Below are 15,467 nucleotides of genomic sequence, written 5' to 3' on the forward strand. Positions count from 1 at the left end.
CATTCAGAGCAGTGCTGAATTATGTTAAATCCTGTGATGGATAAGGCAAAGGCCTGTATGAGCGGACCCTAATTATCTCCTATCACTTTTAAGATGATCAAAGCTATCTTTTAATTTAGAATTGGCTTATCATTTCCAAGCAGTTCAGGCTGTAGGGCAGGGATGATCTTTGTTTACACAAGGAACAACAGTGTCCAACCTTGAATGGAGCCTTTCAGTGCTATTGCATAATGAAGAGTCTGTAACACAGGAGGCCAAGTTTCACCAGTCAGGCATCAACAGGAAACCAGTTTCCCCCAGTTTGTCTCTCATCTTTTGGCACAATCATGTAACAGCTCTCACAGCTATTGCCTGAACATTGCAAGAACAGTGCCAGAACAACATCAATCCCATCTGAGCATCAGCCAGAAACTACAAACCTCTCATTCAGTGTGGGACACTACCAAGACAGAAGAACACAAATTTGTACCTAACAGATCATCTTAAAGACTACATCAGACTATCACTGAAAGCAGTCACAAGCAGAAATAATTTACTCTGGCTATAGGCAAGCACAACATGATTTTGCAAGTTGCATTTGATTTTCTCTGCATAAATACAATATTCCAAGCCTCAAACTTTGCAAATGTGTGACTCAAACCCAGAAGTATGGGGTTTTTTTTTCTTTTCTTTTTAAACTAAGATACTTAAGTACCTCAAATACACTTGATCAAAGCTAGATAATTCAAAACCAGTCTCTGAATTTTGTTACAGCCAGGGGTACCCCCTTCAACAACCTTACCCCACTTAATTAGTTGCAATTTAAGATTGTTTCAGTCTGATACCCAGGGTACACCACATAGATTACACTGTACAGTGTTACTGCTTATGTTCCAGTAAATTATTTTATTACTAATAACTTGATTCAGATGAGCTATTAGTTTTTATTCCTGTCAGAAGTTTGGTAAAAGCTAAATAAGAATGTATCTAGACCTGTTTCTATCTGGGTTAAATTATATTTAGGTGGGAAAACACTTCTAAATTTGAATAACCTTTGTCAGTGCTATCATTCAAAAATGGGGAAATTTTCATCAGGATCAGAAAAGGACAATTTCAAGACTTACAATCATTCAGCACCTCCATGCTGCCAACACCACAAATTAGGTCCATTTTAAATAGGACATCTTTTTTTAATTAACACTATACCTCCTCAATCAACTTAATCATCCTTAGATGACAGAGGGTACTTCCACTAAAACAGCTTACTGTGTGGTACTAGTTCATTTTAATTAGCTTAATATTACAAAATATATTTTAATTGAATGGATTTTGGTTACTATCTGCTGCCCTACTGATGAAGTTGCACTGGAGCCTATTGTCCCATCCTTTTAGAAGAGGAACCTATGGAAGTTTGACCCCATAAAAAATTAATTTTGCTGAGTACAAGGCAAACTCAGACATGAAACATTTTATTTCTCTGCATGCAAACACACAAGGTAAGAGGATTACCTGGGCAAAATGATTTTCTCTTCTGCTGTCAGAAAGGCATGATCATTGAAGGTACTAAACTTCATTGGTGGTGGGTACTTGAAGGGTTTTGCCCCAAAGTTGAACTCACATTGTTGATAGGACATGAAACTTGCTGCAGCAAAAAACCCTGATCTGCAACATGACATTTTAGAATGACTTAAATAATAGTAGAGCTTTCAGACATGTTACTATTACCATTTGAAAATATACCCTGAGACACAGACAAGTTTAATACCAGTGTTTTGCAGCTAACTGGGACAGCATCAAGCTGCAGCTGCACATACTTACCTTGTTTAGTTCTCAACTCCTGAAGTTAGAATTGGGATTTATCTGAATTTCTTAGTGAGTCAGCCAATAAAGGCTGCCTACTGTACAACTAGGATTAGTCACACTTAAAAATCACAACTATCACCTCTCAAGTTTACTGGAAAGGCAAAAGCTCAGTAATACCCCGAGTTCTAACAAGTACTCAAGTTTGTCAATTCCATACTCAAAGAACAGAGCACTAAAAGCTGAATAAAGAAGATACTCAGCAACTCTTTAAACTGAACTACTCTTTGCCTGCATCTTGAACTTTATTCTGAGGAGAAAACATGGATGAAGTTATTAGCCTGGTAGGAATAACTGACAAAGTACTGTAATGTTTAATTAAGCTGCATAGGAAGCTGCTTTCTCAAGTATTACACCAGCTTATATTTTCTGAAGTAAAAGGCTGAACTTCCCTGTGAGAGAGGAGTTCACCACGTGTTAATTTTAACAACAGTTGGCAAAGTAAGCCAAACACCTGCCTGCAATGCTACCAAGAGACATCCTCTGATGAATATTCAGTGTGCTGCTCCAGGAGCTGGCCCCAGTGAGTGGCAGTCAGTTAACAAGCCCTCTCCAACATTTACAAGATAGGCTTTACTTTTCAGAAGATAAGTTCCTCAGGCACCAGAAAATTGTTCATCTCTGCTGCAGCCTCATTCTATTTTAATGCTATGCTAATTTGACAGTATAAACCACTGAGCTGAACATACCTTTGGAAAGTCCACAGCATTTATTTTGGACCCTGAAATCCACCTGTAAAATTATATCCCTCTTACTGATCTCTACACAACTTTCAACAGGGAAACTTGCTTAAGGATGGCTTCAGGTAAGTAAACATGAATTTACATTTCAAATTGAAAGCTCTTAATATAATTAACTCAATTATCTACAGAGGTCACGTCCTTCTAAATGAGCAGATACTTACACAGCAGATGAGAATACTTGCTTCTCAGCTGGAAGCTGGTTTCCATTTAAATAGAAGATCATTTGCTTTTCTTGCAAGTCTAGTAGAAATCCTATTGTGTCTCCTTACATGCAAAACAAAAATCATTTAAAGATTTAATTTCTGTTAAATGTCAACAGCTGAAACAGTTATTGTTTCAAGTATCACATATGTCACTGTGAGTTGTCTTACTTAAAAGAACTGTTTGCAAAAGCACAAAAGAAGAAACATTGATACAGACAGTAACTAAAAAACAGAACCAACCCAAACCAAAACAAAAAAAAACCCAGGAGAAAATAGTAAAAAATTAAGTATTTTAGTCTGCCAGAGCATTAATACTACATAGTTGAAGTATTGCAGAGTATTTGCCAAAGCCAGAAGAAAGCTGCACTCTGTCACTCCTTGGCTATTTTACACCTGTTGAAAATAGACTTTAGCAAGTGGGTGTTCTGAGAAGAAATTTCCAATATGCTTGTGCTATTTATTTTTAAGAGGTGTTTTAATTTAGCCATCCTTGGGGGAAAATTTTAATAGAAGAGAAGGCGGCACAGTTCACACAAGCATGGCATGCACAGAATCCTACCAAGATTTCAAAGCTGAGATCAAGAACAGAACTTTGCTGTCCAAGTAGTTATCCAAGAATTTAAAGTAAGCAAGACAGTGCAACTCCTCCTTAAAAAAGAAAAAAAAAAAAAGTCTAATTCAGAGATCAAGGTTTTTTCCCCTTCTCTAAAACAACTCTTTTAACCCAGAAAGGAAGATGTCAACCCTGTTGTGTATGACTACAAACAAGTGGAAAAAAGTGTCATGATTAAGCGTCCAGTGTTAACTGGTGCTGTGGTTTTCACTCTGCGTTTGAAAACAAAGTGTTTACTCAACAAGAGTCTCTTTACACAGACTGGGGAACAAGACTGTAGTGCCCACTGCGCTCATTTAAATCACTCTTAAAGACACAGTAATTATTAAATCTGTATGATCATCAGAATTAGGCAGCAACTGCTTTGTTCGCACCTATGAACAGACACCTGCAAGGGGAAAAAATCCTGTGCAGAAATCCAGCTAGGATGAAGAGCAGAAGACAGACTGAATACCTTCTTTCCAGCAGGGGTGGGAATGTGGTTTACTTCTGGCGTTATACCAGATCAGCTGCCGGCAGCCATCGTACGCGCAGGAGTATTCATCGTCCCCGATGCCGTAACCTTCCTTCAGAGAGAGAGCAGAGCATTTCAGCCTGCAGCCACTCCTCACACTCAGGGGCTAAAGCCTGTTTTCATTCACCTAAACTGTTGGAACCCTGGAAACAGAGAATTTTGGACTTTCTGTGCTGACAGGAGCTGACCCCCAAGAGAACAGTGCATTTGACTTGAGGCCATGGAGAAGGCTTTCAAAGTTGAATGACAGAACTGGGATTGTGGGTGTGGAGTTTGAATAGAAGTGTGTAACATCCCATGGTGGAAAACTTGGAGTTTAAGGTTTTAAAATATAGTAATATATTAGGGTGGAGGCTAGTCTTTCTTCATGGGTTTGGGTGGTGTTGTGTAATTAGATGAAAAAGTAATTGTGGGGCACAGGTGGTTAGTTATTGGGTTAAAAGTAAAAATAATTTAGGTGTAATTTCTGAATTAGACAGTTCATCCTTAAAAGGCCTTGTAGGGAAAGAGACAGGGCTCCATTTTGTAGTTTGTAAGTGAAATGCTGTAGAACTCATGTCTGAGACTGTAACATAGATAAGAACTAATGAACATCTGAGTCCAAACAAGAAATACTGTCTTGTGCGTTTAATCCCAACCTTGGCAGAAAAAAGAACTGAAGAACTGGGACTAAACCACTCTTCCAGGAGCAGGAAGGGTTTCTTTCTCTCTCCCCTATGATGGTAACCATTTTTTCAAACTAGTTTTAATTTCATTTTCACATCAAAAGGGAATTTGTTGGGGTGAGGAGGAAGGGAGAAGGGGATATTGTTTCCAAAGTGCTTTCCATTCTCTGTGACCTCAAATCACTCCCGTCCGTTAAAGTATTTAAATATCAGAAGGCTAGTACCCAAACAGGTTAAATTTTTGCATCTTTAAAAGTCACCATAGAGTAACAATCACTCTCTTATCTTGAAGCCCCAGTACCAAGCTTGTATTGCCCTCCTCACAAGATATCCATGTGCCACCAGAACCCACAGTACACAAAGGGAACACACACACAGCCCCTTCACCTAATTTGTTGCATATTGTGTCCCTTTCACTGCCAGCCTCCCTCAAATTGTGAAAACATTACCAAGTGATAGTCCTAAGGTCCAAGGCAAACACAGAACTAAAGGGTTTCAGAGTGGGAGAAAAATCTGTCACGTAGCAGAGCCCAACCATGAAACCCAAAAGCATTATGGAAGGTAAGCAACTTCCTCGTGCTCAGCATGGCTTGTCTAGAGTGCAAATACCAGACAGCATCTGATTACACAAGCCTCCCATATCCCACATTAAAGCTAAGCCCTGCTAATGGGTGTTTAATGTCATATTTAGGACTAGTCTTTTTGTTACAGATGCTGTAAATAAAGAGCATATGGCTTCTGAGGCCTGTGTTTGTGACATACCCAGAGGATAATATCATTGTGTCTCAGGCACACACCTGAAGAACTTAGCAGCATTTGGCCACCAGCAAAACAGCTGCAGCAACAGAAAAATCACCCTACTCAGAGATGTGACATCTCCTATTTTCATACCTTGTACAGGACACACAGGAAAATGCACATACACCAAGCTCCTTAACAGTAAGTGGGGGGAAAAATCTTTTAAGCCTCTTAGCAGTCTAATGGCAGACACATGGTCTTTTATTTCCAACAGTTTCTGTTACTGTCAGTGTCTGCAAGGACTGTGCTCAGCACAGGTCAGCATATTTTTGTTCGGTTGGTGGTTTATGGTTTTGTATATGGTTTATATATTTTTTTTTACTTAAATGACACTTCAATTCCATGCTAAAAATGTGACACTGGGCTTTAGATGTGACACAGAGATATGTGCATGTCATACATCAGCAGAAGACAATGCTATTTCCATGAATAATTAAAAGAAATGGAGCAAGACCTCTGAACTCACAGGAATACCCAAGTTAAATGGTGACAGAAGCTACTCTTGCATTCCCACTGGGTTTCCTGCCACTGGTGTTTGTTTAATCTCCTTAATGTATTTATCTCATACCCCCACAATCAATATTTACTCACATATATGCATTTGGCCTATCTTCATATTAGCTTCTGCATTTGACTCAGCTGTAGAATGACTTTCTATAATAATCAGAAATGAGCAGTTTTAACTGCTTATCTCTACATTAAATATATAATTCTGCTCCTAAAATAAATTCCAAGTAGGAACAGAAAGCCACACAATTACAACAGAAAAGAAGGGCTACAGGTGAATTTCTCACTCAAGCTTAGCCAGTAGGAGTGTCAACTTGGAACCCCAGCACTGTTTCCATTCTCAGCACTAGGCTAGGCCTGACATACCTTTTGTCCTAAAATTCTAGCTTGCACTTCAATAAACTTTAATGGTCATTTGGAAGGCTGATAACGTGGAAAATTAACTCTAAGCTGAGGTAGAAAACTTTTTTGGGTAGTAATCATTACTCTTTCTTATTATGGAAATACTGAAACAAGTTATACCATAGCATAAAAAGCATACAAAGTTTCTAACAGCCATGCAGAGTTACCAGGAAGATTTAACAAGAAAGAAGGCCCAGTGACATCTCCATGATGATTGACTATGTTTGGACTTCATGTGCATGTGGCACATTTTGCTTTAATGCTAGCAAGTACATAATCTTACAAGTAAATAGTAGGAAGAAGAATACTTAGAACTAAGAATAAGGTACAAAATTATCTGGATGAGAAGGACAGTAAAGGAAGCTATAAAATAAGACAGCAGACTTGTTCTGTACTCTCAGGAAAAGGCAAGAAGGTAGAGGGTTTAATCTTTTTTTTAATTAAAAAGAAGCTTTTGCATTCCAAAACTGTCCCTTATTGCTGCTACCAGCAAGTCAAATGATACCATCTTATCCCAGAGTGAATTTGAGTTATTTCCCTTGTGAAAGTAGATTTAATAGGAAAATGTGTTAAAGAGGATGATGAAATGGCTGCCTGATAATCTCTGTAAAGGACAGTGCATGAGAAACTGCTGTTCCTGGTGACTTATTATTTGCTTCCAAAAACAGAGAGTAACTACTGTTGTCCAAAGAACTTCCAAGAGATTATGCTACAAGAAATAAGAAATAAGTTCCCTATAGCTTCCAGACAACAGCCAGCAGATAACAGGCCGTCACTGCCGCAGCTCTGTGTGACTTAGGTGAACAGTGTCAGCCTGTAGCAATAACTGACTTCTCCTGTACCACCAAATTCAGCAAAACGAGCTCTTCATGAACACAGAAAAATTGAAGGAAACAAGCAAGTGCTCAGTTATGACCACAGAATAACCAGAGCTATTTTCACAGATGCTGTAAGAAGGAAAATACTGATGTTAAAATCACCAGCTCAGTGATATTACAGGTACTCACATGGTTGAGAAATTTGCTGTCTTTGGTTGCCCATCCTATCTGCATCACTCCTGAAGTAATGACTGTAACTTCATAGTACCAGACTCCAGAGTCGACACAGAACGTGCACCTTACGCTTTCGAAGGACGAGGCATCACATCGTGCCTACCAAAACCAAACAGAAACCCAGCGTCCCCAAAAGTCACCACTCAAACAAACACCTTCCTGCCCTGGATCAAGTTGCTTGAGTATAAGAATATACCAACATAATTTCAGAGGCATTTCAGACAAAACGACCTCTCTTTATAGCAGTAGTTGTCACACAAACTAGTGAGTAGGCAAGACTGAAAATTGTTCAGTGGTTAAGCCACAGGCAAAAAAAAAAAAAAAAAAAAAGGAGAAAAGTAGACAGTTGACAGAAACAACATAAAAATTTAAAGACTAAGACAACCAAGACAGCAAAACCTAAATTGTTGGTTATTAACTGATTCCTGGTAGGAAGGACAAGGAGGCCTTCAATGTTAATTCATGAAAATTCATCTTTAAGTACTTAAACAAGTTTTTAAAAGGAGTTACAGAGGAAGGAAAAAAATCCACGTGGCTGAGACAAAAGTCTGACTGCTGTGAGCTTTTCAAGATGAGACAGGGCAAACAACAGAATGATGTTTTGATTAAAACTGCTCACAAAGTAAGTGAAAAGCCATCTGACTCTTAAGAATCCTTCTCACTTCCCTGAAGTTTTGGGGCACAGGAATTACTTTAGTGTGAACATTTCTACAACTGAGATCAGCGTAGTCATGCTACAACCCTTTGATGACAAAGCAAGTTTTCTGTACAAATCTGGCAGACAACATGGATTCATTCTACAAAATCACAGGAGCAAGTGCAAAGCAAAACCTGCATTTTTCTTCAGCTTCTTTTTCAGGTTGAATACATGAAACAATTTCCTACCTCTAATCCATGTGGTGAGATCTTCAGGTATTCACTGACATCATTGCTGTTCAGCATAGCCCTAATGTTGGTCAAGTCAACCTTCTCATATGTAAACTGCCTGCCTTCTTTTAAAACTGAAAAAAAAAAAAATCCCAACCAGTGTTAGTTACTGCTGCTGCAAAACTTGATTTTAAACATTTCATGCAATGATAATCTCTCTAGGATCCAGGTAGTTTTTGGCATAACTGAATGAAACATTGAGATTTTGCCTGCATGAAAACAGCTTTCAATAGAGTGTGTGTGTGTTAAATACCCTCCAAACATGAAAGCATGACCTGTGCCTCTGACTAGAGCTCCCACAATCTAATTAGTGCCTGCAGGAAACCCACAGGCAAATGGAAGGCATCCAAGTTCACACCAAGGTGCCACTGGTTCAGGATTTACCATTGTATTTATATATTCAGTGGGGAGAGTTTTTCTGATTCATTACAGTGGAAACAGATTTGGGAATAGAAAGAAGGGGGAAACAAGGATTTAAAGGTTTCTACCATCTCATCTTTAGGTGATGGATTTGAGCTGAGCCAAAGCAGCTCGCTCTCTCTCCCTGCTTGCCCTTTCTACATGGAAGGACCAGAAGCATTTCTCTTGCCAGGTGTCAAATTGTTGACACATACATGTTAATTTACAAGTGAAAGATCTTATCTGAGGACCCTTCACATAGCTCAAACTCACTACAACACTTACACAGACATTTACTAAACACAGCTGACACTGTCTTTCCATAAGCTGACTAGAGCTCCTAAAGCCCAAGAGACCTCTTTTACCCGAATTTATCTAAAAGGCATTAGAAAATACAAGGTCATTAGAGTTTCTGCACCCTTGAAATCACAACTAACCAAGCAAATTCAGTACTTTTTAGTAATCCAAAAGATCAACCTAGAACAAAAAGTGCTTTGCCAAACACTTTTTACTTCTGATCACAAAAATCAAACAGTATATTTAATTTAAAAAGTCTTCAGTAATTCTTTGTGCCACTTTGCCAGTGTAGAGTGACCCCAGATGTAGCCATCACCGGGGCATGTCAGCAACCCAGATGCTCCACAGAGACAGAACTGCACTGTTGAGCCACTCAGCAAACTGGCTGAAGTGTGGGTTACAGGAAATTGGTGCAAAGAAGAATTTTCATTGCAGGTCCAACTTGCAGAGTACAAACCACTTCCTTTTAAAAACATTTTCCCTGCCAAAATTTTCTTTCCATACCATTACACTGGATATATTTGTTGGTGTGGTTTTTTTGGTTTTGTTTTCTTTTTCAAGGAGATATTACAAATGCAGCCAGGTACACTAAGTGCTCATAAAAAATGAACACAAAGGAGTCCTCCATCTCTTGGGAGGAGTGATTACTATTCAATTAATCCATTCCTTTGTTATACCTACACAGATTGTCTAAACTCCACTGGGCACAGAATCCAACCTGGCGTTTTAAGTAGTCTGGGTTATCTGTCCATTTCTCCAGCAGGATCAGTTGGTCACTAATGCACGATTCAGAAACTGTCATTTTATTTTCACCTGCAATTTAAGAGGAAAAAGAGCAATTGCTATCAGCTAGGGATAAGTTAAAAATAATAACATCCTACAAATGCAGTAGAACTCTTCACACACATCTAAACCTCAATATTACAAGCATGAAATTGTTTTCCCAGGCAGATGTGGAATTATCTTCATTCAGATTTACCACTTCTCAGCATTGAGCTGCATCATCAAGAGACTTATCACAGCTGTTCTCCATTTCCCCAATACTGATTGATTTCTTTTCAAGTAACAAAGGTCTCATGTCATAAGTCATTATGTAGTAATTTCTAAGATGAGAAGGCCAGTTTCAGCAAATCTCTTAAGGGTTTGTGGGTGAGGGTGTCATTAAAGCAAAAAGTATTTCTTCCTGCCTACAAGCTCCCAATGCTAACTGTTGTCCAGTTGTTGTCCAATTGTTGTCCAGTCTAATACAGATTTATGTCAGTGACAAAGGCCCCCTGTCACAAATCCTTCTACAGCAATTTCTAACAGGGAGAATAAGTTTCAGCAAATATCTCAGGGGTTTTGAGGGGTAGGAGGATGTCACTACAGCAATAAATAGCAATGCAGACTGTCATGCTCACAAGTGATCAGGCACAGCAAGTGACAATAATGCAGCAGAAGCCATGGTGTTAAGAGCAGTTCCAGGCCAATACTCACTTGTTTGTGCAAACTTCTCCAGTGCTATTAGTGCAAAAAGCATCACTGTCGGGTGGGACTGGAAGTTCTAAACATGGGCAGTAAGAAAAAGTTAATTAATAAATATCCAGTACAGACAGACAAGAAGAGATGTATGTCTGTCACAGAGGATTTTAGGTTCAAAGGAGCCTCCAAAATTCCTGTATTCCACCCTCCTGTGGAGATAGACCCAGAGAGATCAGGCTACCCAGAGCCTTGTTCCATTGACTTCTCATTACCTCCAAGGATGGAGATCCCACAGGCTCTGGAATTTCAGCTTTTTGTAACATACACTGCCAATATTTAGCAGACATGACTTCAACTTTTCACTAATAATAATAATAATAATAATAATAATAATAATAATAATATTGCATTATAATTGCTATGTATGGATACATACAAAAATATCAAAGACACTTACCAAGCTGTGAAGTAAATATTCCAATATGCCTGGGCTGAGCAAGCCTATGCTCGCAGGACCTGTAAGAACATCAGGAATTAAATCCCTCCATGGGAAGTACCACATACCCATCACCACAGATCTTTTAAACACAAGGTAACAAATTAAAGAACACCAAACAACTTCACAGCAAAGCAAAACTATAATATAAAACAATTATCATTGTTTCCAGTAAAACACTTGGTGCACATTTAATAATTACACAGTTACTGGCACATTACAGTCATGTTCAGTTCACTGCTCTACGTGGGTACAGAGTTCCAGCCAGAGATTTTGCAGTAAGACTCCAGCAGCCTCCACTCAGTCTTTTTTCAAAAGTAAAGAGCATGAAAATGCCGTCTCTCCTTTACTTCCAGAGTAAATGTGTAAAGACCAGCTCCATCTATCAGTAGCCCAAAATAAGCAAAACTGAGCACCTGATATGACCAACTTGATAGTTAATTATACATCTTGCATCACCAGAGCAAGCAGCCAATTTAAAATGGACAAGCCCTGAAATAGTGTCCACTTAATCAAGAGAGAGACATGAGGGAATCAAACTCTGGCATCTACAAGCTCTTAAGAACTTGCAGTGGGTTCCAACACTTCATTAACAAATTTGTTGCCTGAGCTGACACAATGAGATCTGTGTCCACTAAGACAGAAGTAGATACAGTATCTCATTTTGACTTAGTATAATACAGTAGAAGTATTACAGTACAAAAACACTTCCAAACCTTGTTCTTTACTTGTTTTTTTCTTTCCCACAGAAATACAGTAATTGGGTTTTAATAACCATTAGGTGACACCAATCACTTTTTTCCTCTATTTCCTGTCCACTTTCAGAAAAGGAGTAAAAAAAACTAGACACAAAAGAGATCACCAGCAGGAAGGAAACAATCATCAGTTTCCAACTGTGCAGTAGGTAGGAATAACACAGAATAAAAATTCTATATGAAGTCACTTTAAAATAGAATCTCATCAATTTTCTTTTAAGCAACACAGAAGAGAATCTTTTCAGCTATCTACAATAGAATAAGACATGTCTACTGGAAAAAGCATATTTATTTTTTATTTCTATACAGCCTCCAAGACCACTAACTTGATATTCCTGCCTACACTCTAGAGAATGTGTCCTCAGTAATTCCCAGCCAGACTGGGTCTGCAGAAGAGATTGATCACCAGTGCTAAGGCAATATAACAAACAGTGATCCCCAATCACTAACCACACATCAGAAGGATTTGTGAATGGCTCATTCTGACACTTGAACCAACCAGATTCTGTCACACCTGGTACCCCTGTGATGCAGGACATGATTCAGCTCTAAGCAAACACCTCTGACCTGGTGTGCAAGGTGGGTGGCAAAGCAGAAGGTGCTGCAGAGAGCCAAGTGTCAGCTGTGAGGAGAAGCCCAGGGCTTTACCTGCTAATTTCTCTGCCAAGCAGCCGAGCACTGCAGTCGTGTTCCGGTGCTTGGCAGGGTGACAAGCGTCCTGGCAAGCAGCAGCTCCACTTAAGTTTAATATTTCAGTTAACTTCTGTAGTGCGTCCTGCAAAGGAAAAATCAGAAATCTCTTCAGCATTACTGACAGATACAGCTTTCCCCTAATTCAGTATGGTAAAAACAGATTGTTTTTACACATTACTGAAGTGAGCATCAGATTACAGACAGCACGGGGTGGTTATCTTCTAAGATAAGATAATGAAGGACAGATGAGAAGAAAAGTTCAACAGACCCAAGAGTTGTAACTTCAAAATTACCACCAGATTATTAGTTATTGTGATCAACAGCTCAGGACACTTTTAAGTGAGCTCCCCATGGCAACAGGAACCAATTAGCAGACATGGCACCACTGCCATCTGATCTATTTCCAGTGTCCTAAAACTCACACCTTTTCCAAAAGAAAAGGACTGTTTCAGATTTTAGAATTCAGGACTAAAGAGACAAGCCCCTTCCCCAAAAAGCCCACATTCCCATCATAAATTTAGGATGTTGTCAGCTTTACAGGATGTCAAACTGTATTCTTGAGAACCTAAATGGTTTTCTGTAGTCACACAAATTTAGGAAGTAACCAAGGAGGGTAATAAAGCTAAAATGCCATGCTTTGACCTGCTTTGTTCAGGCAGTGTGGTATGAATAAAATTTCAGATAGGTCTAGAGAATTCTCTGCATTTGCAGGGTAGTTAGGGGTTAATCTAGGACCAGAACAAGTCATCCCAAAGGGAGAACCCCACCCTGAAAAGTTCCAAATCCTCCTCAACTTTCCAGACTTCATGAAAGTTTCAGCTGATTCAGATTGAAACTGCATAATCTCAGGCAAGGATCTAATTAAAATAGAAGAACTCCTCATATTGAAGTCATCAGCAGCCATTTGGAGGAAAAATGAGCACTGCTCAAGTTGAATAGATGTGTTTTTTTGAACTGTGTTCTGAGCCACACTCAAATCAGTTGACTGTGCTAGAGTCTGAGGTCTGTACAGAGATCACACTGAAAAGTAGTTATGTTCTTAAAAGGAAAGCCACAAAAACAGAACTGATGAACAGGACTGAGCTAAGTGGAAAGAACAGAGAAAGAAGAAAGAATGACTGAGCAACAGACTTTGGATGGAAAGGACTCACTAAAATTAGACTCTTGACATACTGATACTGCTTTTAGCCATTATTAGAACTGTCAGAAAGATCAAGTATTTTGAGTTAAATAAAGACTTTATAGAATAAACAGTTTACTGCACTGCCCTTTTAACTTTATGGACTTTATAGCCTGTAAAACCAGAAAATAAAATACAGCATACTGCTGTTCTCCAGCTGTCATGGAAGTGAGGCAGCGACTTAAAAACTTAAAACTTATCCTGTATAGAAGAAAATGAACAGCAGCTTACAGCTTACGAGGCTGCATGTGGCCAGCAGACCCCACAGCTGCAGCTCCTTGTGCTGTAAAGAAGCTACATAGGAAAAACCACTGTGCCCCCCAGAAAAACAAGCACCTCATTCCTTGTCTTGATAAGGTCAACTATTTTATAGCAAATTCCTTAACAGTGCCCATATGAAAGTCATATGGCTTTTGAAAAACAAATCATTTGATTGCTGAGGACATTGTAGAGCCAAACAAAAAATCCAAAATCACTCTCCCTATGGTGCATTCACAGTGGTCTTCATTTCCTGATTTCTTTTTTAAAGCAGACAAAGTTTCTAGTCATAGTTTTGTTTTCAAAATAACCCAGCAGTCTCTGTGACAGTCATAATACATTTCTCTTGTTTAAAAGTCTCAGATAACTTTAATCAATAGCTGAGAGGAAATAAACCCACTTCAGGTAGTTTAAGAGCTTGACCAATTCTCCAGCCACTGATGCAACCAGCTCTTCATATCCCTAACAACACCAATGGAAGACTAAAATTGGCAGCATCAGGAGCTTGAGAAATGAAAGCAGCAGTGATGTGATCATCGGTTTCTGAAGAAATGAGATAATGACAAGCATTTGAAGACAGACAAGTTCTTTGTACAAACATTATGTTTAGCATCTTTAAGCACCTGAGGCTTTCAGTTACACACCTGCACCAACATAGCATGAACACCTCAGGTCATCTTTCCACCCAAAACCAGATTAGTGGCCAGTAAAACAAAAGTATTCCCATTTGCCAAAACCATAGATAGGTATTTCATAGTTTTAAAATGTCATTTATTTAGCTTAACACACCCATTTTCATTGCATTCCTTACGTGCAGCGCAGGAACAAATTCAAAAATGACTTGTAAAAGTGCAGCTTTGCAAATGAGAGAACAAAAGGGCAGAACTTGGGCAGCTTCTGCAGCACCTGCACACCTTCCCTGCACAGCGTAAGTGCTGCACGGCAGAAGAGAGCGGCAAGAAAAGCAGCCAAAACCCAAGGGTCTCTTGCTCCTTCCCCATGGATCACATTTATCTTTTCTTGGGAATACTCCTAGCATTAATTAGCATTTAAACACCAAGTCACCCCAAATTACTTGAAGTTGAATGTTACACCCATTTTCTGAACCACTATCAGTCTTGCATCACCGGTGAAAGGCACTCAAAGAGATTAGGGTGTGGCAACCACAAGCAACTGACATTCACAGATAAATGCATCTGCTTTCGACTCACTTTTGTTGGCAGAGGACATTCATCAAGTAGTAGCGTTATCACAGCTGGTCCCAGGGGATCTTCTAATGGAATAACTCTAATTAAAGACTGAACAACTTCCAACCAGCCTTCATCTGTCAACCACAAAACAGAAGTCACACTCAGAATTTACAGTGCAATTCAGAAATGTTCAAAGTACACCCCTAAATGTAAACTGGAAAATCCTCAAAATTACCCAGTGAACTTAGAGACATCAGGAAAAACAGTTTGCTTTTTACACCGCTGTCTTAGTTTGTAGTAGTTTAGAAGTTTAAATTCAAAAAAAGAAAAAGTTTACAGCAGCTTGGGTAATAGTGAACACCTGTATGGTTTGGAGAAGAGTCTTGCCCAGGCCAGAACATCCTTTAGTCCCTACTACTATTAGGAAGGAATACTCATGGTGGTACAGACAAGTACTTTGCTCCAGTGTGATACT

The 15,467-nt window shown here is 39.1% G+C and overlaps 2 protein-coding genes across 2 annotated transcripts in view; both read right to left on the bottom strand.

The window, feature by feature from the left end:
- ARL2BP (ADP ribosylation factor like GTPase 2 binding protein) overlaps positions 1–15,467 on the bottom strand; it is a 43,851-nt gene that overhangs the window by 11,438 nt on the left and 16,946 nt on the right. The window lies entirely within an intron of this gene.
- Positions 1–15,467, bottom strand: part of RSPRY1 (ring finger and SPRY domain containing 1) — a 30,365-nt gene that overhangs the window by 2,534 nt on the left and 12,364 nt on the right. The window contains exons 3-12 of the mRNA XM_068202993.1: positions 15,014–15,126; positions 12,320–12,446; positions 10,878–10,936; positions 10,436–10,502; positions 9,641–9,772; positions 8,222–8,337; positions 7,292–7,435; positions 3,853–3,964; positions 2,744–2,846; positions 1,489–1,641 (exon numbers count right to left, since the gene is read on the bottom strand). Coding sequence (XP_068059094.1) covers positions 1,489–1,641; positions 2,744–2,846; positions 3,853–3,964; positions 7,292–7,435; positions 8,222–8,337; positions 9,641–9,772; positions 10,436–10,502; positions 10,878–10,936; positions 12,320–12,446; positions 15,014–15,126 — 1,126 coding nt within the window. The remainder of the gene's footprint in view (positions 1–1,488; positions 1,642–2,743; positions 2,847–3,852; positions 3,965–7,291; positions 7,436–8,221; positions 8,338–9,640; positions 9,773–10,435; positions 10,503–10,877; positions 10,937–12,319; positions 12,447–15,013; positions 15,127–15,467) is intronic.

Source organism: Anomalospiza imberbis, chromosome 12 (assembly GCF_031753505.1).
Source record: "Anomalospiza imberbis isolate Cuckoo-Finch-1a 21T00152 chromosome 12, ASM3175350v1, whole genome shotgun sequence".
In the NCBI taxonomy this organism is placed as follows: Eukaryota; Metazoa; Chordata; class Aves; order Passeriformes; family Viduidae; genus Anomalospiza; species Anomalospiza imberbis.